Below are 24,339 nucleotides of genomic sequence, written 5' to 3' on the forward strand. Positions count from 1 at the left end.
GGGCTAATCGTATGCACCAGGCTGCCTGACTGGAGGGTGAGAGCCGGTGGCAGAGCTCTCCAGCTCAGCATCCTCATCTAGACTGGCGGACAGAGACCAGCCCGTGCCCACTGTGCATTGCGCGCCATGCCAACTAACTGCTCGGATGCCTCATTTGGAGACTCTGAAGTGCCAGTTTCAAGTCATTGAAATGAGCAGCAAGGACCTTGAATGGTTAAACGCAGACCAAGTCCTGTCCCTTGGCAAATTAATTCTTGTAGTAAATTATAGAGCACACATAATGGGGTAAATTTTTTTTCATTTAGGGGCAAAATTTACACCTTGATTTTAAAGAAAATATTTTTTCTAACCTAAATAAATAAGCATAAAAACTGTTATTTGCATGTTAAAATTTACATCACTCGATTCATTAACATTATGACATATCTTATAAATATGTCATCACATATAAGTATGTCATTATATAAATTGCATTACCTCTTAAATTAAAACCTTACTACATTAAAACCAACATAATATATATGTGAAGAGTTCAGATACGAGTGCAAGTGCCTCTAAGTGCTGTTTGAATTTTTTTTTCTAAAATTAGAATTTATATCAGGTCTCTATATTATCAAAAATTATCAGAAACATTGGATACATTTATTATAACTTTTTATTCATAAAATATTTTTTATTGATTAATTTAATTTAGATATGACACCAAAAGCAGCTGGCAGGGAAAATTACAATTAATAAAAATATCAATTAATTTAAAATTCTCTCAAAAATAATCAGAAATGGGCAATATGCAGTGGTACACTATATATATGTATATATATAGGTGACTGTTAGATGGTGTAGTCACAATGTCTACCAGCAGGGGCAAAATGGGCCATGCTAACAGGTAAAACAACTCTCAAAGATCCTGCTGACTGTATGACGTGGTAATATTGTAACTCTGTTTACAAGAGATGCCAATTAATCTGTCACAGTTGTTTTCTAAGCTCATTTGCCACACAAAGGAAATGATCTCCAAAACAAGCGCTATTTATTAAAACTGAAAGGGACCATAGGACACTCATCCCCACATCTGGGACAAGAACATCAAGTTGGCCATGAACAGCTGCTGTGCTTTCAGTCTGTTGATGGGTGTTGCAGGTGAGGCAGACTCCGTCAGGGCCCTGATAAAGAGTTCTATCACCTGGGAGTGAGAGACAGGGGAAATATCTCTCATCTCGCTCTCATTAGCGAATGGAAACACACCATTCATCAGGGGAGGCAGTTAATAATCACACTCAATCACATAATGACCGACTCAAACTGAGCCATCATTATGGAAATGGAACCTGTATCGAAATCATCTCCGAGAAAGCCCGGTTCCTTGAGGGAAAAAATAGCACAGAATACCCAGCATCCAGTGCTGTGTGGCATAAAACAGGTGAGTTTTCTGGAAGTGATGATGTCCACTTTATAGGGTGAAGCATTTGTGAGATTTATGTAGTGCTGGTGGCAGCCAGATGGAATCACTTCTGTGATGAACATAATTAGCAAAGTCCATCTTAATGATTCGGAATGTGTTGAAATTCCCATCAACACTTTAATAACTCGACGGGTTCCCCATAATAATTGACTGCTTCTGTTCTTGGCAAATCTCTGACAGTGCAAAGCAAAAATCATTAGCATTAAACATATAAAAAATATTGGACTTGAAGTGCACTGGTAGTCAATTTTTGACTTGGCATATTAACACTTCCACACGTCCACTGTCCTAAAGTCAATGGGTTTTTGAATGGAGTTTCGATAAAATGCCTGAAGTAATGTCTGCAGTTAACACGAGCTCATGATATTTTCACATTTTAAAACATATCTGTATATTAGTATGTATTAGTACTGGTGTTTTATATTAGTATTTCTGGCGACTGTATTTAGGTTCAAAATTCATAAAAGTTCTTTTTTGAAGATTATAACAACGATCAAAAACTTTTGCTGGTCGCAGAGATTATTTTTCTGCGATCCTGTAGGGATTTTGTCAAGGGAGCAAGGTTGATGCTAACTTTAGGGTTGGCCTACAAAATACATAATCACTGCTGCACTCTATTGGAGGCTTTGTGTCTCCTATCAGCCCTCGGGTGCCCAACGAAGCCCCATCATTTCCCCTCACTACATTATTAACTCTAAGTTTACCCCCCGTTACCCAAGACACCAGCATCTGAGCCCCTTTAACTTCCTCGACCCCCCAGCCCTGCTTCCCTGCAGATCCTTACCCCCCCTTCAATGGCCATCAGGCAAAACATTCATGGACAGTACACCTCTATCCAGGCCTCCAGCCACGCGAGCCCACTGTGAACCTATAATTACACTGCATTAAGGTCAATGTAATGAGGAAAGCCCTGTAGGACTTCACAGTGGAGCGGGAAGAATCGTGTAGGCCCACCTATGCAACCCTGCTGTACACCCGTGAGCCGAACTCCCAAACCATATGTTAATATTCTTCTAAAGCCTCTCTCACACAGTGATACTGAATCGTGATCAGTAATATGAGGCGTAATACATTTTTTCCTTGTTAAATAATAAAAAAGGAATTAATAAGGCATTAAAAGATGCTTCAAACTGCATGTTACGTTGTCTTCGATATGTTAATGCTGCGAATACTAGCAGATCTGAGTTTGCTTTAAAAGTCTCAGGTTGTTCTTATAAGAAATGAGAGGTAAATATGAACTGACCTGCACATGATCTCATGGGTGAGGAGAACGCGACACATCTCTGGGTTTTTGTCTTGGCCTTCATAAAGGATTGGCTAAAAGGAAGAAAAAGAGAGAAATTAAATGTGTTTACCTTAAAATCCCATTCGAAAGTTTGGGGTTGGTAAAATCTTTTAAATGATTACACTTATTTGATTAGATTTTTTAGAGTTAAAAAATAACATTGTGAAATATTATTGCAATTTAAAACAACTGTTTTCTATATTTAATATATTTTAACATGTAATTTATTGATGTGATGACAAAGCTGAGTTTTCAGCATCGTTACTCCAGTCTTCAGAGTCACATGATCCTTCACAAAACATTTTAATATGCTGATTTGGTGCTTAAAAAACATTTATCATCATCAGTGTTGTTTTTGTGGGAACCGTTTTTTAAAGATACGGTGAGGAGCAGAAAATTCATTACACAAACATTTATTTGAAATGGAAATCATTTGTAACCTCATAAATGTCTTTATTGTCACATTTGATCAATTTATTCAGTCCTCTCGTCTTGTGACTTGGCCGAACTCCTCCTTTAGCTCATCCTGAAACCAGCGATTGCTCAAGATGTTCAGGATGCTGACACCTGGTCATTAGTCATGTTTTTGGTTCGAAGCATGCTGACAACTTTAACATATGCTAAAAGCTAAATCTGGTCATCGGCGGCTGGACCTATGCGGTGATCCGAGGGGGATCCAGACTCTGCTGGGGCTCATGTGGAGTAACAATCTTCCGTTCTCCACATCAGCATCCACCCCGAGCAGCCAGATGGCCAGCCAGGCCCCGAAAGAGAGGCCTCCTCCCAGGCATCCGTCATCGGCCTGTCATGCCTGGCCTGAATGACGGATGATCGGTGCGTATAAAGGAAGTTAAAAGACTCACCCCCCTTCCTACCAGACCTCATCCCTATCACCAGCGAAGATGAATCCATCATAAACACACATATATAAGAAACGCACAACACGATCCACCTCAAACTATCCTCCATCTTACTCGACTCTGGTCAGTCGGCCAGACAGGGTTGACCCAACGCTCTAGGGAACAATACTTTTAGTATAACGACCACTTCTACATTATTGATCTTTCTCTTCGCTGCCTATGAAAGTCTCTTCCTCTTCATCACCATCCTCCATTTTTGTCGAAGGGGAAGGGGATTTGGGATCGGAGGGGGTCGGGAGGTGGATTGGGTCGATATTTATATATCATCGTTCTTGATTCACATCGCTGGCGCCAAAGTAGCGGCCCCACCCCGGTTCTTCAAGCACGTCTGACTCCAGCGATATGGAATAGTGTTACAAGTCTTCCATGAACTCCAAACACGCTCTTTCCTGGTACCTTAATTAAGTCATCTCACCTTACAAGAAATATTTCGATCAGCAGTGCAAAACTATTTCGCTAAATTAATTTTAGGGAAACGTTCAAATTGGAGGCAGCTGAACCAAGATTCTTCCCTCTCGTACTGTCAATTAGAAGAAAATCGGGTTGTTCCCGATCGATATTCGCAGCTTCGCTGTTGATGCACATATGTAAAGCCTGCGTGTGCGGGTAGGGGGGGGAAGGATTTTACGGGCGTGCACAGCTATAGCCCTTTTTTGTCGTCGGGAGGATTATTGTCTCCAGCGTGTCGGCTCTGCAGCTACATTAAGGCCTATTGATTGGTCTCCGGGGTTGATGCTTTGTCGAGGAACTGGTTGCCATATTGATCTGAGACAGGCTGACACACAGTGACAGTGGGACCTGCTGGGATGAGGAAAGGATAGGCCATATGAGGGGGATGAAATCTGGTCCGTTTCATGACGGAACGAAGAAGAACGCAGGTGCAGGACTGAGTCGAGAACATGAGAGGCTTCTCTAATGGGACTTTTATTTGCGTGCGGGTTCATCACATACACTTTTAGTCAAGTCACATTTATTTGTACAGCAAAATATATATATATATATATATATTATAAATATATTTAGCAGATTAGGGCTGGATGACTATATAATATACATTGCTTCACGTAAATATACTTTAAGTATGCAGTTAATCAAGTTATATATCCACGTTTATATAAAGAGCTGAATCATGATAGTTACATTTTGCAAAAAAAACTAAACAAAAAAAGCTATATCTCAATTTCGTTTATGCATATACTATATATCAAACATAAATGGCAGGGCATATTTACACATTTTCTGAGTGAATGATTTTCAATGAAAACAAAAACCTCAAACTGTCCTCACCTGTTTAGTCATGGAGTCTATTAACCGAACATACAGATCCTGTTCTGTCCTGATACCTGGTGGTTTAAAGCGGAATAAAAACACATTAGACACAAAATGTTTTATTAGGTTCTGCATATAATAAAATCCTGCTCAGTTGCATAAATAAAAAATGTAATGTGCCATATTTCAACACAAATACTTCTAGAATCAAGCGTTTGAAAATTAAAAGGCTCTTTGAGCAAACAGAACAGAAAGCTGGTCCCAAACGCAAAGCCCAATTGTTTTGAAAAGTCTACATAAAGGGACTCATTTCTTATGGAAAGTCTTGGAAATTAATTTGTTTTATTATTCTTTTCCCTGCAGTACGTTTATGCGCATTCTGTTATGCTTGTCATGCTGACTGAGCTATTCCGTTAACGCTTCTTAGCAAAAACAAACTCGGCTCAGCTTCAGAGTTTTTCTATTATTTATGATTTTCCCGCCTTAAAGTGTGAGAGCTTGCTTTTCTCCTGCCCTGCTGTCTGGTGGATGACAGAGAATCCACATCTACAGACAAATCACTCACCTCTAGCTGTTATCATTAGAGCAGGAGAAGAGAACAGCCTTGTCCTGAGACATTACTTCCAACTCATCTTATTGTCTCTCATTAACGACTTACATATATATTTAATATTTTAAGAATTAATACGTAAACAATTTAAGTCACTAATATGGACAAGCGTAAGATCGTACCTGTTCTTCATGTAGTCTGTGTGTACTTTACTAAGAACCGAGAGCTCAAATGAGGCCGTGTTTAACGTGTCTGTGTGGGTGAGTAGCGTGGAATGACATTAGACACAAGCGTAAACTGTGAAAGGGTGGCAAATGTGTTCAACAGCATGAACTCCTCTCAGGATAAACAGATGGAGCTCTCAAATACTCTCCCAGATGTGATGAGACATGTTGCATGATTGTGGTTACATATCGTTTACAGTTGGCCCCGCACTGCCTCGCAATATGTCTTTGTTATTGATGGGATATGGAAAGGGTTTGAAGGAGCAGAATGGGTCTCACCGTTGCTGTAGAGAAGCTGTAACCTGTAGTGGATGCCATTGTTGGTCTTCTCGCCATTGTATTCCTAAACGAACGCAGAAGCAAGCAGGACAGTTCATGAGAATGAAAAAGAATCTATTAAAACATTGACCATCAAGACAGGTAATCTCAGCGTGTTGACCTTCAGATCTGAATTGTGACTCACTGCTGATAATGACTCATAATTATTGCATACTAATTATGGAACCACTGTCCTGTGGCAACAATGATGACAATATTAGACAAAAAGTAAAGACATTCACAGCTATATGGTTCACTTATCTATATGAATAGTTTATTTGCAAAACTGATTTTTTTTTATTATTATGTTATCATGTTTATGTTTTGGCTGATTTATTAGTTTTTTTGTGTTTTTTTTTTTAATTTGAACTGCAACTTTGATTGTGATTAATTGGAATGCACAATAAAAATGATTTTTAACAAAAAAACAAACAAATCTGAATTGTGTTTTTTGCGAATTAAATTTTCATACGGTTTTTTACATCTAAACATAACCCGTTTAGAATTTTTTAAATAAGTCTCCTGCGCTTACCGAGACTACAAATGTACCATGTTTTTGATCAAATATATGTAAAGAAAAACAGTACTATTGTGAAATATTATTACCATTTAAAATAGTTTTAGTCTTCTATCTTCTGTCTTCTATATTTTAAAAAGTCATTTATTCCTGTGATGCAAAGCTGAATTTTCAGCATCATTACTCAAGTCTCACGTGTCACATGATATTTGCTCATTTCTTAGTATTTTACTTTCTTTGTATTATCAGTGTTGAATAAAAATGTGCTGCGTAATATTATTGTGGAAACAATAATATTTTTATTTGAAATAAAAATATTTTATGACATAAAGGTCTTTAGTATCACTTGGATGAATTTAACACATACTTGCTGATAATAATTAATTCCTTAACTTTAGAAAAAATGTGTAAATTGATATATATATATAAAACCTATTATGAAACCAATTAATTAAGTTTGTTTAAAGGTTTACTTAAAATCTCAGTTGAGAAATTCCAAATAGTTCACTCTCAAGATAAACGACAGCAAAAGAACCGCAGTGCATGCAAAAGTGAGCCCGGTTCAGTTTTACTCTTTGGACTAAGTGTGAGGTTTACATGTAATCATCACATCCAGGCTTCAGGTGAGTTATTTTACCCTGATGTGACATCAATCCAATGAGATGCAGGAACATGACACACCCACACATGTCGTCAGTCTTTCTCTATAACCTCACTGCCAAGTTTAGTGGTAGCGTCTTGGCAGCGACCCAGGGTGGAGTGGAGGAGTGTGTGTGTGTGGGGGGGGTTATGGCGGAGGTGAGCGGACAGCGAGGACAGAGCGCTGACCGTGCCAGCTGGACCCCGTCCCGTATGACCGTGGGCGGAGCTGTTCTCTGTAACCTTTTACTGAGAACAACCCCCCGACACACACACCGCGGGGTGAGCAGGACTACCCTCCGACACACACCGCAGGGCTAGCAGGTACAAACACATGACTACACTCCGGAATGGAGCAATTTTTAGAGGAATATTTGGGGAAAAGCGAGATCCGGTCCCTTGACGCTGATCCTGAGAATCACTCTCAAAGGATAATCAAAAAAATGTAATAATGTGGGACAAAAATAAGCCAAGCGACATTCCTCTATTAGAAATGCTTGGTATTTTATAATATATTTGTGAAAAAAAAAAAAGAATAATTGTATATATTGTCAATGCAATTCTTGTGGTCTCATCGGTGCCCCCTAGACGTATTACATGGTACCGCTACTACTGAGAATCACAACCTTGTGTGATACCCTGAACTAGATCTCACATATACGCAATGCAACTGCATAAATAATGTTATACAGAATAGATTCAAAATATAGAATATCCAATATACTATATTTTTTTATATTGATGAAATAAAAAGCAAACAAACAAAACACACCCACATACGCACAATAAAAACTGTTGCAGAGTATTTAGGTAATTTGTGTATGATCTTTTTTTTTTTTTACAGTTTTAACTTATAAAAAACTACATTCAGACATATTGCTGAATTTTTTCGGCAATTCTGTAAACATTAACACCATCGTTGCAGAGGGTTTAGAAAATGTTCAGGGTTTTTGTTTGTTAGTTTTTTTATGTTGTTTTTTTCCAAATAATCAGTATGTATGATCAATGTATGTATTGATATGTATTGATTAATTTGCATTAGTGTTGTCAAATGATTAATTACAATTAATGAAATCCAAAATATGTTTGCCAATATGTTTTTGCTTACATAATGTGTGTGTATAGTGTATATATATATATATATATATATATATATATATATATATATATATATATATATATATATATATATATATATATATATATATATATATATGTGTGTGTGTGTGTGTGTGTAAATACGTTTTATTGCGGATGCAATTAATAATGATTAATTATTTGACAACAATTTCTATATTAATGTCTTTATTATTTATTATTAGTTATTAATAGTTATTAATAATTATTTCAACCTGTAAAACTTGAATCGGATACACATCTAAAATATATCTAAAGAATGAATTTGACCTGTGCAACAATAATTAAAAACTAATAAAACTGACTTTTTTATTTACTAAACATGCATCTAAAAACTATTATACTATCATACGGTATATTCTTAGCATGCCCTCCAAGTTCAGTACGCAAAAGCCCAGCATATTACAAATCCTGTTGCGTTGTGTAGCGGCGTCTATTAGTGACAGAGTGCTTACTTTGTCTTTTTCCACAAAATCCACGTAGGAGGTTCTCTCGATCTCGACGGGCTGTCCCTGCCGGTCATACAGGGCCAGAACAAAGTGAAAGAAGTTTGACTTGCGCAGGTTCGAGGGAGGCTGTTTCTCATAATGGGCTCTTGCCAAACCCACACCACTACGAGAGAGAGAGAGAGAGAGAGAGAGAGATGGAGAGAGAGAGAGAGATGGAGAGATTAATGCATTGTAAACCCAAATAATCATTCAAAATATGAGCTTGCAGAAAGACAAAATGGCAGTTTCACATGAACTTATCACATTGCATATAAATACATAACACTGACAAGTCACCGCAGTGTCTAATTTTATACGTACGGCATGTGAATCGCAGCTTTTTTTAAAAAGAGAGTGTATAATAATTACAAATAAAACACTTTAAATTATAAAGACTACAGGCAACACAAACAGGAAATCAGAGCTGTTACAAAGACTGATAACAGGAAATAACTGAGAGGTGTTAGGAGAGAGATATTTGGCTTGTTTTCTCATGCCCTGTGTGTGCCATGAACTCTATTGTCTGCCCCTCTCTGCTCTGCCACCTCAACAATTGGAATCTGGCGCGGAGCGGGGGACCCCAGAAGGCACCGTCTGCCTTTGCGGCTGCCAATCGCTACTGGGTACGGCTCGCTTTGGCAACTGCTGCGTTCCTCTTTCCCTGACCTGTCAGTCAAACCCGCCCGGGCCTCCCCAGGGTTCAGCAGATAGAAGCCTCCATCCTGACTCTCGCACTTGAGCATCGATTAGAACGCGTGGCAAACGACGGACTGACAGAGACCGAGGAGCTTCCCGCAGCCCGGGAGGAGGAGGCCCGCACCTCCACGCCAACCCTACACACAGCCACCTATCAATCAAAGACTCAGCCCTGGCCCACTGACGCAAACGCTGATCATCTTTCCATACCTGGATCAGTGGACGCAGGGGCCTCAGAGAGAGATGAAGGCCTGGAGTAAAGGAAGGAAGATTAAAATGCAAGTGGTCTATTTTTAATAGGGTGGTAATTCATGCATCCCTTTCCTCCAGCAGAAAGCCATGTCAAGCATTTCATCTGACACTTTATTTTAGCGCATTACGATTTAAAAAAGGGATACTAAAACAATGCTAGCAATAATAAAGTAATAATAAAGTAGAAGTTTAAATAAATATTCATGTATTTACGAGCATCACCGAAAATAACTCTTTCAAATAAGTTTCTTGAAATATAAATATTTTGTAACATTTTAAATACATTTACTTTTAAACTGTTTTTATTAGATTTTTACTATCAATTATATATAATATATACTTAAACATATACATTTAAAATGTGCACAACTGTTCAAAAGTTTGGTGCCAGTAAGAAAAAAAGTAAGAAATATATATATATATATATATATATATATTTTTTTTATTTTTTTTTTTTTTTTTTTTTTTTTATTATGCATTTGTGCAAAATTATCTAAAGTGACCATAAAATGTTTAAACAGTACAAAATATTTTTTATAATGCCCTTTATATAATATTAATCACAAAATGTTAAACAGTATAACTGTATTTTGCGTACATGATTAAAAAAATCTATTTAAAATTCTGATTTGCCATCAATAGAATAAATAAAATATTAACATATATAAATTTTATTTTTAGATTTATTAGATAATATTTAGAAAAAAGACTTCTTTCAAAATCACTAAAACATCTCTCACATTGTCTGTGTGTGTGTGTTTCTTCATATTAAGCTGGGACATGAAATTTTTTTCTTTACAAAATTAATAAAAGAAATGTAAATAAATGACATCACCATCAAGTCAAACCAAGTGGCCCTTAATATTTATAATTCCCTAAATCATTAAATGAAAAAGTGTGTAACGTTCACATACATAAATTGCAGCTGTCATTGTTAAGTCTGTTCATTATTTACTCATTACTGTGATGAGGTGGGCCGAAATGCATTTGAATCTCAAAAATATGCTCATACATAAATATTTGTTCATCTGCTGAGCTCGGGGTGGGGAGCCAGTGTTTTGGAAAGCGGCCTGCTCTCTGTCTCCGCTCGTTGAGATATTCCCCTGATAGGACATTAATAAAGCCTGACCCCTCCCCAGTACTATTACCAGGGCTTAATGCTTCATTTGTATCCGAGCCTGGTGAAATCTCATTCGTGAAGTTGAGGTTACTACACTGAAGGCAAAAACAGCTTTCACAGAAGAGCCTGTGGGAGGGGGATTTGGGGAGGAGCACTTTTAAAGCGGATGACTTCAACGTAAATGGGAAATATGATCTTCTTCATCTGTAGTAATTGATTCGCAGTGAAGATCTTTAGCAGTCTGACTGGTCAGGGCGGTGCTAAGTCTGACAGATGCCCTCTAAAATAATATGCCTGCGATAAAATAAGACAGTAAAAGAGCTTTATACTACACAACTATACTATATTATGTGAAAAAAATTGAAATAATTATTTATGTAAGGTAGTCAGTATATTACATTTACAATAGCACATATTTCAATCAAAACATTACGATTTTAGAGATATTTTCTTAAACAGCTTTACAGTTAGCCTAATTACAAAATAATTCCAAATAAAAATGATATAAATTGCATTTACTGTTGATGTATTCTGCTCTGTGGCATGCTATATTTAATATGACATTAATATATATGTAAAGTTATATCACTTGAATTTTTACAATATTTTTAATTATTAATGTCAAGAAAAATAATATAAATAATAATAATACATGAATAAATAATATATAAAAAAGCTTCATATTAAATATAGCATGCCACAGAGCAGGATACATCAACAGTAAATACAACATATATCCTTTTTATTTGCAATTATTTTTTAATTATGCTAATTGTAAAGCTGTTTAAAAAATATCTATAAATCTGACCCTAAAATCTTAATGTTTTGATGCAGCAGGATACATCAGCAGTCTGTGTCTGCACTGCATGAAATGCACAAGCACATGTAAACACAAATTATCACCTTCGCTTGGGAAGACAGAACTACAAAATTACACATTTGTGGGGGAGCAAGAAGGGGGAAAAAAAACACAGGATCACACTTAAACACACACGTATTGCATCATGAGCTCAGTTACAAAGCCAGGCATCGTGTTTCTGATGGGGTGAGGGAGAGAGACAGCGTTCCCGCACGTTTTCGCGAAGGCACGGATCTTTACGCGCAGGAAACGATCGACTCGGAAAGCTTGTTAGTGTTATTATTTTAATTATGTTGATTGCTGCCATATCCACTCCAGCAGTTATGAGTCAGAGGCAGAGACACGATTGGACGGCTCTCACCCGCTCTGTATTGAAATAACTGCTATCGAGGTGACAAACACACACACACACACACAAGCAGACAGCAGAGCTGTGTAAATCAGTCGCTAACGGATGGCTACAGCACGCGGTCTTGCAACGGCCTCCGTTAAACACACCGTTTGACATGTTCCCGTCACAGTGCGGGGAGGAATAAAAGGAAAAAAAGCACGCGAGCCAGAAACAACCCCAGTCCTGACACAATTCTGGACGTAAAAACACCCTCCGCTTTTATTTGAATCAATAAATACGGTCTCACAGAACTGCTTTAACAATAAACCACTCATAGCAGGAGCTGAAGGGTTTGTAATGATGACATTTCCGAATACGAGAGCGCCGTCTTTCTGTGCAGCGGCGGTCGGTGGCTCAGTCTGCGGCCCTTTGCTCACTGCAGGCTTAATGCGATACAGCAAAGTCTAATTATGTTAAATGAAAAAAGTAACCCCGGGCTAAAATCCTCACAGCTCAAGGGCCTGAAACACTTGAGGGAAATAGATACTAAGCACAGAGACTCGAACTCTGAAATCATCTGCTAATGAACATGCAGAGGAGAAGAACTGCCAATACACAGGACACGGCGGGATCTGCCGAGATATTGAGGAGTGCGTGAGCGAAAAAAGTGAGGTGAGTGATGCCTTCACGTGGACGTCTCAATAAAACAAATGTCTCACAGGAAAAAATAACGATCGATTATAACAATTGATTCCAGATTTAAAATGTTAAATCTGGAAACGCAGAAAAGCATTACAACTACGTCCTTTACATGTGACGGACTTCAGAGCAAAACTAAATAAATTCTTCATTTGCTGCTTATTAATAGTTAGTAAGGCAGCTGTTAAGTTTAGGTATTTGGTAGGATTAGGGATGTAGAATAAGTCATTAATATGTGCTTAATTAGCATAATAAAATGGCTAATCTATTATCAGCTATCAGGATTTGTTACTCTGAACTCTGTTTTCCCTCCCACCTGGCCTATATGTTGCATCTGTAGAAAGAGAAGATGCTTCAGAGGTCGATGATTATATTTACAATCATTAAAACACGCACATGCATGATTTTTGAGCTGATGCTAAATTACTTTTAATATCACGAGTCCTGCATGAAAAACGTCGCTCTGATGAATCCCAGCTATAAAATATATATTTAATTTTTACATACATTACTAGGATTTTCCACACTCACTCTTGCAAACTGTCGCTTTAAATGTTTTATCAAATTTTTCCACAACGTATCGGACAAGAAACTTTTTTTTTCAGTGCGTTGTTGAAAATGTAAAAATTTTATATCTGTCACATACGTTTTGGTTAGGTCAGGACGCCGTATAAAAACATTAAAGAATAAGATTAAGATTAGGATTAAGATTAAGAAATAAAAAAATATTTATATAACGTAATAATGTGAGTCCCTAAAATGAGGGTAAAGAAAATTATTTTATAAAAAGTTTTTTTTTTCTAGGAAGTATTATCTGAAGTATTATTAATAATTAAAAAATCTATTTGAGTATTTTAAACAGTCATTCATTTATTCTTGTGATGAAAAGCTGAATTTCCAGCATCATTTCTCCAGTCTTCAGCGACACAATACTTCAGAAATCATTTTAACATGCTTATTTGGTGTGCAAGAAAAGCTTTTCACTATTATCAGTGCTGAAAACAATTGTGCTGCTTAATGCATTTGTGTAAAACATAATATATATACCTATATTTCAGTACTCTCTGGTAAACAGAACATTCAGTTATTTGAAAGAGAAATGTTTTGCAGCATTATAAATGCCTTTACGCTCACTTTTGATCACTTGAATGCATCCTTGCTGAAGGAGAGCATTCATGCCTTTCAAAAACAGCAGTGTATGAATTTTGTCTCAACTGTATTAAGCAGCATTCTAACTGCTTTTCCATGAGGTGTCTGTTATAATGCCTGCGAAACAAAGACATATGACACAAGCAGCGTGGTGTGTGTGTGTGTGTGTGGCATATGGGTGGCATCACGGACCGAGCCCCACATCTCAGTGACATTAATCACGCCTGTGATGGACTGTGACAGAGGGAAGTCTTTAACTACAGCTCGTCTCTCTCTCTCACTATCGAACTAATGAGCCGTACAGCAGCGCTCTGTTTATACAAATGTGACGCGGAAAAATCATCTCTGCCCTGGCTGAGAGCCAACGTGCTGATCCAACAAGTAAATGTAAATCTCGTCGTCCCTCTCTCTCTTCCTTCCTCATTGTCACTTTTTTAACAATTTCTTGTTCTCGTTTGGTGCATCCGTCCCGACGGCTTCCCTCTAGGAAAGGTCTCGTCGAAAAAAACGAAGGCTGGATGGTATCAGCTGAGATTCAGTCGATAACGCAAGCGCTTTCATCAGAGATCCGCAAGGAGATCATTCTCTAAATTAACCACCGTAAGGGAATCGCATTTAACTTGACCTTTGCTCCAATAAATGACCGAATGAGAGGAGAGGAGGGGAGAAACGGAGCGCGCCCGCCTTCCTGCGCTCAAGCATTTTGGAGATACTGAGATATGCACATACTCTATGTTTACGTGGGGAGTAATTTATGCAGAAAGATACAATTACTGTGGCATACATTTGCTTATGCTTGCGAGTGTGTGTGTGTGTGTGTGTGTGTGTGGTGCGGTGTTGGGGCAGTCAGCATGGCAGCGGTATGTTTGGTTAGCGCTTATTAGCTGTGTAATAAGATTTAATGAGTTGAGGACTAAAGCGCTGTAGGAGCACGGGCAGCATATTGGGATTAGTGGAGAGCAGAAACAGAACGAGAAGCGGAAGAGAGAGAGAAGACGAGGTTGTTTTGAAACCCAAATCCCACTTGTGGTCAAACCAGTGCTTTTTTTATAGGGGGGGAGAGGTTGGCTTGGCCCGTCATCTCTGCAGCTCTCGTTCTCTCTCGACTCGAGTGCGCTGCGATTTAATCGTTCGGCACAAGCCTTGTGCATTGTAAATTGTCAAAATGGGCAGTTAGATGCCTCTAAAGTATAAAAATGTGTATTTTACACGGCTGTTATCTGAGGTAAAAGCGCCGCGCCAGATGTGCTGATTGCGTTTATGGATAGTCGGCATCTTTGTTTCTTTATCGCTAATTGGATGTTACGACGAGGAATCATAGAAAAGCCTTCCAGGAATGACGGAGTGCAGAGAGTAATAGAGGCATTTGTCACCGCTGCACAGTAACGGATGGCCGTAAGTCAAAGCGAACGTGTCGGAGAGGATCTTTGCATAAAGAAAGGCCTGTCATTTCTCCATGATTTCTATTGCCACACAAACACAAACGGCCTGTCTGTCACGTCTCCCAGCGATAAGCTGGCACATACATCACCAGCTGCCTCCATCACTGCCACCGCCTGCTCGCCGGTTTATTCACACACACACACACACACACACACACATAAACACACTAACATTTTTACAGACATTTACAGACATCTTTCCATGACTCTCTGACTGTGTTCCATTAACCTCTGATTATCAATAATCAATGTTTTTTTGTTTTTCATTTACATAATATTCCTTAATATTCTATGCATTAATATATATAAACACCAAATTACGTATTTTCGTAGAAATACGAACATACAATTCAACAGAAGAAAAAAATAGAAGCGATGGCATACGAAGAAGACATTAAGAATTATGGCTAAAGGTCAAAAGTTATAACATAAGTTGGTTTGTATGAAACTTTACATTTTAAAAAAATCTGCTTCATGCATTAGAGTGATCATTTCTAAAAGTACAATGATGTTAAGGTCTTTCTTGTGGAATGGTGATTGAAAAAGAATAAAAACATGACAATAAACATGAGTTATCTGTTTTTGCAAATAAAATCCTTGTTTGTTGATTGTTATAGTAGTAGAGTAAAATAAAAACATTTGACTTCATTTAAAACAAAAATTAGATTGTAGAAGTACAAAATTTTAAAGTAAAAACTTTAAAACTATGCTTTTTTCTATATAACTATCATGTGGTTTTCAAAAAATAAAAATAAAAATAAATAAATAAACATAGAAAAATACCAGATATTTGCTTGTCTTTTAAATGTCATTAATTATCCATTTAATCACTGAGATATTTTATCATTCTTCATTTGGGATCATCTCAATACAAACGGAAACGATAGTTTAATTTAACGCAAATTTTAAAGGCCCTTAAACGTGTAACAAAACAAAAACGCGCAAAAAAATAAGAATTTTAACTAAAGGACTAAGATACACAGCGAAGCCATCGTCTTTAACGCGCACAAAACATTACTCTTTCCATCAAAACGCATCTCTTTGACATATTGCTCCAAAAACAAGGTGCTCTGCTGAAGGGCCCGTGCAGTCAGAGGGGTTGATGCGCCATCATTGCTCACTGATTGAGACTCTCAGCGCGAGAGGATCTGAGTCAATAGACTCACGGCTCACTCACAGATTAGACATCTAATCAAATTCAGCCCCGTGTGTTTATCGCTCGCTGTCGTTGGCTACGTGAATGTCAGCGTGGAACGCTCCGCAGCTGTGACAAAACGGAGACACACCACATAATGCACTCGTGAACCGCGGCTTTTTTATGCAAAGTAATGTTCCGTGTGCATCATGAAATAAAGGTTTTCTAAGGTTTGCCTAGTTGTTGCTGATTTACTTTTAAGTCCCTATAACTTAGAATTCGACTCTAAGAAAATATGCGTCTTAAATGCAAATAATGGCAAAGAACAACTGCTCACACGCTGATTGCAATCATAATCGTAATATAAAGCCACTTTAACTAACAATGAAGATTAACACACACACACACACACACACACAAACAAATTCAAACAGCTGACGGCATTGTCACACTGCGCTGCAACACGTCTGAAACATAATACACTTCTTCTTTAATCGTAAAAGCGCATAACCAGCCAGTGCTAAACGCTTCCAGCTAATTTCTAATTTGTTCGTAATTGCACCGAGACAAGTACACCATTGCACAGTGAGAAGTTATTTCCTGGAGCTGGACGGCTAAATTACAGGCAAATGTTTCATGCGATTAGGACACTCTAATTGAACATGCGACGAAGAATAGAGCTGCCCGTCTAATGCAGAAGAGCATCAAGTGGAGAAAACAGATATTTACATCGGGCACACGCGTTCGTAATGCTTTAAATCGCTGAAAATTCGTCGCATCTTGCCAAACTGCTATATATTTGTTTTGCCTTCCATCATAAGGGAGTGAAAATTAGTCACGGCCACATTGTAACTGATCTCCTTTGGACGCCTCGATCAATGCGCCGGTCACATGTCTCTCCTCAGCTGAGCTCTACATAAGAGCCGGCGCTGTTTGTGTGAAGTGCTGCCCCTGCACTGTGGCGTCTGTGTGTGTGTGTGTGTGTTTTATTAGTATTGCACTTGTGCATGTTTGCTGTAGGTTTAGCCCCGACTGCACCTGCCAGACCTACACACACACACACACACACACACTACAAATTATAGCACTCGTTCCTTTCTCTCGCTCACACTCTCACCGCTCTGTACTAAAAAAAACTTACAGTCATTTCTAAAATCGTTAGTGGCCTACAGCTGAAATCATTAGCCGGTCACCTGTATGTTTCTAATGGGGTCATTACCGAGGTGGCCCTGCAGCCGGCCGCTAATCGCTAGCATGTTATGGGGCAGCTGTTTCTAAAACACTTGTTTCTCTGTGTTACATTCTGGCATGCAGGCGTCAACTGAGAAAGAACAGAGCGAGACCTTGTAAATCAGGTGTGTTTTGTGATACGGTGAGTGTTTTAGTGCATCTGCGAATGCGGTAATGTTTTCAACTCGCGCTTTTTCGTGGGGCCAAGCGCGGTCGCTGTGTCGTTCAATGTCATTGTTGCATCTACATGTAAAAATAGAACGCATCGCGCCACGGCGCGCAAGGGATTTTGGGATGTTTGGAGATTTTTTTTTTTTCTAAAGCTTGGGGGTCTGGACTTCATTAGTCTGACCCCCCTTCTCGTCGCCCCCCCCCCAGTGGACAAAACAGAGGCGACATAATTCACTTTGCCAGGTTTTACAGTGTAGGGGTACGGAATCGGTGAAAGGGTCAATCGAAATCTGTTCCCCAGCTGTGCGGCCCTCTCACTCACCCCTAGGCCCAGAGAGAGCGAAAGAGAGAGAGAGAGAGAGAGAGAGAGAAATGCTCGGGGGGAGATGGACCCCACAAACGTACCCCCGAGCTGCCTGAGCATCACAAACCTGTTCAGCCAACTCCATCTACATCAATCCGGTTTGCGTAGGAATGCAAACAAGTTATAATCTAACAGAAATATGCAGAGCGTTGCCGAACTGCGATTAGATAATAAAACGATGTGGGTAATAAAGAGTGGAATCGTGTGCAAATCCTAATTTTTGAAGAGCTAAAACTCAATGCATGTGTCCGAATAATGATTTTCCTTCACTGCACTGACATCACTAATCTAGAAAAAAAAAAAAAAAAGAAAGAAAGAAAAGGATGCACTTTCCACTAAGCTCAGCCCTGAACACCTACCTATCACCACCACAGCCAACACATGGTATTATTTACAGGATCACATGAAAGTTTCAAATCAAATTAAGCTCTCACTTTTGCTTCTTTCATCTAGATACACTCACTTTATTGTCTCTTAAGAGAACACCCTTTACTGCACCCCTACCGTTAAAACCCATATCCTGCCATCAGTGGAGCCTATATGTGAGATTGAAATAGAGCAAAAGTATGTTGTAAAAATGCACTAGGACGACTTAAAACGAGTGTGAAGGGGAGAGAAGGCAACCTGGAAAAATATATACTCTATATATATATATATATATATATATATATATATATATATATATATATATATATATATATATATAAACTTGAAGATGTGCATGTGTTTTGCTTGAAAGTTAATTAAATCAATATACGCAAAATGCTAACAAATGAATGATCGTTACAAGTATTTTTAGGCAAAATTAAAGGGATAATAATGATGCATAAATACGAAAACTTTTCAATCATTTAATTCGCCTTTTTAAATCTTTCAGCCTTAGCTCAAGATGGCATCACGACACGTTCGCTTGGTTTACGTTTGTAAGGAGCGCGGGAGAATGTTGTGTTGTGTATGAGGCCGGTAATTGGCTAGAGCAAATTATTTATTATGAGAGAAGCTGTTTGCAAATGGCTTTTTTTTTCAGCGCTGCTATATGAAAATACACTGCTTTTTTTTTTTTTTTTTTACACTCCGTTTATAACTTTCTGCACGAGAAATGACTGCGAAACGCGCGTGATATTTTGCCCGATTTTATTTATTTATTTATTTTACATAGTTTAATAAATGCACGCTTTATTTTTGTCACATTGCTTATAGCCTGTGTTATGGACTTTTTGCATGCAGTGTGCGGTTCAACTTATATGCAACGCGACTTTTTTTTTCTTCGCCAAATAAATAATTCAGGATGTGAGTTTTTATCTCATGTAGGGCAATTAGATGCCCAAAGACTTTGCATTTTTGTCTCTAATTAATATCACAATAAAACATCAGCAGTTTGCTCTGCAAATACTGGCGATCAGGTGCATGCGGCTTTCTCAGTGTTAGCGATAGGAAAGGCTGCGGGTGAGCAGGTGATTTTGGCCCCTTGCACATGGCGGTTGACCCCCGCTGTAAGTTTGAAACGTCTCCTTTATTCAGCCTACACAATATGCAATATTAATATACCGAGGGGATTTATCTCCGAGCCTATTTAAGGGAATCGCGAAAACATGTAAACGCAGCAGATCTCTGTGTTACACGCTTTAATGAAGAGTAAAATTATTTGTACATTAAAAATCGCCTTGCAAGCTTATGTCCTGAAGACGTTTTGATTTCAGGATGCATCCTTTTTCACACACTAGCAGAAAAAAACCCGTCTCATTAAGTGTGTTTTGCTCACTTTAGTAAACTATAAATATATAGGCTGCACATAAACATAAAATCGCCATTATTTATTAATTTATTTTAGACCAGGCGTTTGGACATGCTTGATGCAGCAAATTAAGTTTAGATAGTGTATGAATACACAGAGTTTTTAATTAAGCTCAAATATCTCCCAAAACAGACATTTAAAGCAGCAAATCCGATATTCCCTGTTATTTCTGTAAAGTGACAAAAATAAATACATTTTAGCCCTAAAACGCACACGTCGGCTATTTTTTTAAAAGTCCCTTGCTTATAATTTCATTAACATGCAATACTTTTTTAAAGAATTAGAGTGATGCTCTCTCATTTTTCTATGCTTCTGTTATATTTTTAATAACAATTACAACATGATATAACGGCCAATGTAATAATTTAATGCTCGAACTAATTTTTGTCCCTCTGCGTAAAACTTCTGCAAGCCAAATTGAGTCTAACCTACACGTATTTCTCAAAATCCCAGGTCTCTGTTTGAAGAGCGAGACAGAACAGCATTTCCTCGGTATTTCAACATCATTCTAGGAACCCAGGGGAGAGTAAACGCTCAGGAACTCACTGTCCAAAAACTTAGTTTCGAGCGCAAATGGTTTCTTTTGTATGCATCTAGCTACAGTGTACTAGAAAGACACGAAGATTTGACTTTACTCGGGTTTTTAAACAGGCCTGATAGTTTTGTCTATGCCAGCGCAATAACCTCACAAACTCCACTTTTGCACTTTAAGCACGCCTTAACAGCACGCGAATTACATTAATCCGAATAAACGATTTTGCGGTTAATTCGAATCACGATTCGATTTCAAAAGCGCTACGTGTGTTGAATATTTACATTTTTATTTTATTTACAAACACAAACCTATAAACTCAGACTCGCGACCGATTCTGACTGGACGTGTCTGTCCCCCGCGATGCACGTGAATCATTAGACGAGTGAGATTTTTTTTTAAAAGTATCGATATTTTCGGGGTAAACAAAACGGCGTGAGCGGGACATTCCTACACAAGACCATCTGAAAGATCGCCAGCCCTCTTCAAGCCGCAAAGAAATCATGTAGAACAATGTTTTCTCGTATGTGACAGGCGGCGTAACCGGAGTACGCCTTTCTGGAGCGGCGCGAGTGGCTTTTTCTGTGGCGCGTAACAATGCGCAATCGGTTTTCAACGCGTCCACAACTAACTAACAGCTGACTAACTGATTTAAGAACGGCCGTGTTAAGCGCGACGTACCCGTGCGAGCTCTTCTAGATTTACAACGAATTATTTCGAAACACTCTTGACTGTGGTCAAGCGCTTCCTCTAACGCGCGTCGGACGTTTCGTTTCGCGCACCCAACTACTTGGAATACGAACAACTTGGAGCTTGTTGGTGGTGTTTACCTTTGCGCAGCTGTGTTGGCATCCAGTATCCCCGCGCTCTGCATCCAAGAGCGCACCGGCGTCATGCCACTCGTAAGGGGCTCTTCTTTCATGGTCAAGGCTCCCCGTGGGAGACCGTCCTGGATGGAGAACATGAAAATAGCCTTCTGGGGGATGTCTCTCTACACCAGCTCGAGTGGAATAATCCTCCTGCACCACCTGGATTAACAAAAACCAACTGAAAGGGAAAAAATCTTCCCCAAAGTGCAACAAGGGGAAAGAGGTCCTTATCCAAAGACGCGCTGCCGTATCCCTTTGGGTGTTCCTCTTTCTTTTAGATTCCAAACCCAAGTTCAGTTCACTCAAGATTAACCGGTCTCTAGTTAAAAGAGGGTGGAGAGAAGGCAAGAGCTGTGGAGCATCTCAAAGGAAACGATCAGCCGGGATCAAGCAGACCTTCTCGTCGCGGGGAGAAAGAGGGGAGAACGCGAACTTGCTCTGAAGAAGAAGGCGAACAGACGCGCACGGGATTGTGAAATGAAAAGTGGGATAAAACGGGCGACTGCTTCAAAAAGGAGTAAAATGAAATGATTACCAAACAAGAGGGAGGGATGGACCAGGGAAGGCTTGCTGTCCCTGGGGAAAAGAGGGATTGGGTAGCAAGAAATCTCATTCCCTCCCTCCCCGTCTCTTTATGCCTCCTCTGTCCCAGCGGAGCGCACCTTCTCTCGGGTTCCGCGGCTCCAGCGCTCTCGGGGGGGACAAGCGTGGACTTGACGAGGGCGGAGACTTGCCCTTAAAAGGCAAAGCCATTTACATGTCAATCTCCGTTCCGAGCGCTGATTGGTCGCGGTCATCCCTTGCGTCATTTTCAAAATTCGCCGCAAAAACTCAGCTGATGTTAGAGGGACCGAGCGCTCCGGCAGTGGAAGTGGTCTCACGCTTTCCCGATTTCGCCTGAAAAACGCTCTTAACGCATTCACAGCGCACGCCATTAAAGCATTAGCGACCGGCTAAAGCATGTTGTTCGCATGACACATCTGTCTGAAAGTTCAGCTGGTGTGATTTTGAGTTTCCGCACACTGTCTGAACGCGAATCTAAAGCGTTTACAGTAAGTGCTGTGCTATACGTTCCCCGGTACTCAACGGTGTTTCCACAGACGATAAAGCGCTTTCATAACACTGCCAAGCATCTCTTTATTTTGTAAAACCGTGAGGAATCAAGCTGTCTTCCACATATTGCCTGCTTATAGGCTAATCAATTGATGAATTTGAAGAAATATCAAATTTGACAAACCACGGGGTTATATTGCGTATTTATTTATTATATTATTATATTTATTATTATTAGTTATTATTAAAACCCGCCTGCAATACCAATATAAAATGCATCGGATAAATTATATTAATAACAATTATTATGTAGCTAATTTAAGTCAATTTCATTGAGCAATTAGAATTTTAATACTCAATACACAATATAAACCTCAAAAGAAAATTCGCGTTGTATTAAAGATTTCTGGCGTTCTTTGGCGTTCTTTTGAATTCCACCAAACGACGCCTGATTAAATATTTAACACAGATTGCTCTCGAGAGCTTAGAGCGGGGAAACGACCCCAAGAGATAGGAAAAAGAAAAAAAGAAAGAAAAAAAAACTCAATTTAATCTTAAAATTAAAAAAGGTGACTTGAGCAAACAGTCCTCTGTATCGCAACAACAATGCAGCGATCTGTTTTTTTTATTAGAAGATTTTCCCTCAGATGATTACTTTCACGCATTATTATTTATTATTAATTACGTTTGGCCCATGCTGTAATTATTTAGCTAAAACTTCCCCACCAATCGTCCTTATCGCTAATATAGGCTGCAAACGAAATCTTGCGCGCAAACCTAACGCTCAAAGACAAAATACTCGGAAGCGCCACAAAACAGGCAGTGTTTTCTGAAAGACAAGTCCGAAAACAGCACGATCCCCGTCGGCCCTGGACGGACACAAATGGACCGTGACCCCAGTCCTCTACATTTCTGTCCTGCCTCTGAGAGAAGGTCGACGGTCAGTAGTCACGGGCATCACAAACCTATCGTCAAACACGCTGAAAGTCACGCGCAAGACTCTTTAGGTCCATGTGGCAATTCAAATATTTTCTATTCTATTCTATGTATGGGTCAGCTCTCCAAGCCCAGCGTCTGCAACATGACATCAACGTCCAAACGCTGTGATGCACAAGACCAGAACATATATAGAGATTCACTCGAGCTTCTCGGGTGACTGACATGTAACAGATTAAGCCGTATTTTGGTCAGTTACTTTCGACTGTCTGGCGAGTTGTCTATGTCCGGGGTGACAAGAACATGGAAAATGTTACTCTTTTAGCCCTTTAATATTTTGCATGGAAAGGCACATTGTAAAGCATCGTGGAAGTTACTTGAAGATATTGGACTATTCGATCTAATATAACACTTGCATTGTAGTGTGGAGCGCACAAATAAATATATCTAAACATATTTAGGGGGGGGGAACTATTTCGGATTAGGTCTAAAAACGGAATATATCACAACTGAAAATTATCTTTAAAACAACTATATATATATATATATATATATATATATATATATATATATATATATATATATATATATATGGAAACTTTGCACGCAGTTTCAAATTAATTGAAGTTATAATTATATAGATCAGTCTTTCTGTCAGATTAAAGCGGTTGTTTCCACCTAGTGGCCGTCAATAAATAAAATATTATAAAATATATTAAAATAATAAGCACCGCTTCTTCTTCGTCGTATCAAATAATCATGAAATGAGTTTGAGCATTTATAATTTTCTTGATCGCGTTCCTTCTCGAGAGAGAGTCTAGTTTTTATCTCACTCCGTTCAAAAGATGGTCTCCTGCAATCTTTTTGGATCACGGATCCATTAAATGTAAAAAGACT

The 24,339-nt window shown here is 38.8% G+C and overlaps 1 protein-coding gene across 3 annotated transcripts in view; it reads right to left on the minus strand.

Moving 5' to 3' along the window:
- The window catches only part of LOC122358094 (transcription factor COE3), a 97,152-nt gene extending 73,245 nt beyond the window's left edge, over positions 1–23,907 (minus strand). For 2 of the 3 annotated variants that reach the window (XM_043257869.1, XM_043257868.1), the window contains exons 1-5: positions 21,415–23,905; positions 8,777–8,933; positions 5,990–6,053; positions 4,955–5,010; positions 2,706–2,779 (exon numbers count right to left, since the gene is read on the minus strand). In XM_043257869.1, the coding sequence (XP_043113804.1) occupies positions 2,706–2,779; positions 4,955–5,010; positions 5,990–6,053; positions 8,777–8,933; positions 21,415–21,548 (485 nt within the window). In that variant the 5' untranslated portion in view covers positions 21,549–23,905. Of the gene's footprint in view, positions 1–2,705; positions 2,780–4,954; positions 5,011–5,989; positions 6,054–8,776; positions 8,934–21,414 lie in introns of all 3 variants that reach the window. The other variant, XM_043257871.1, reaches the window with a different exon arrangement.
- Positions 23,908–24,339: the final 432 nt, after the last annotated feature.

This window comes from Puntigrus tetrazona, chromosome 14, assembly GCF_018831695.1.
Source record: "Puntigrus tetrazona isolate hp1 chromosome 14, ASM1883169v1, whole genome shotgun sequence".
Taxonomy (NCBI): domain Eukaryota; kingdom Metazoa; phylum Chordata; class Actinopteri; order Cypriniformes; family Cyprinidae; genus Puntigrus; species Puntigrus tetrazona.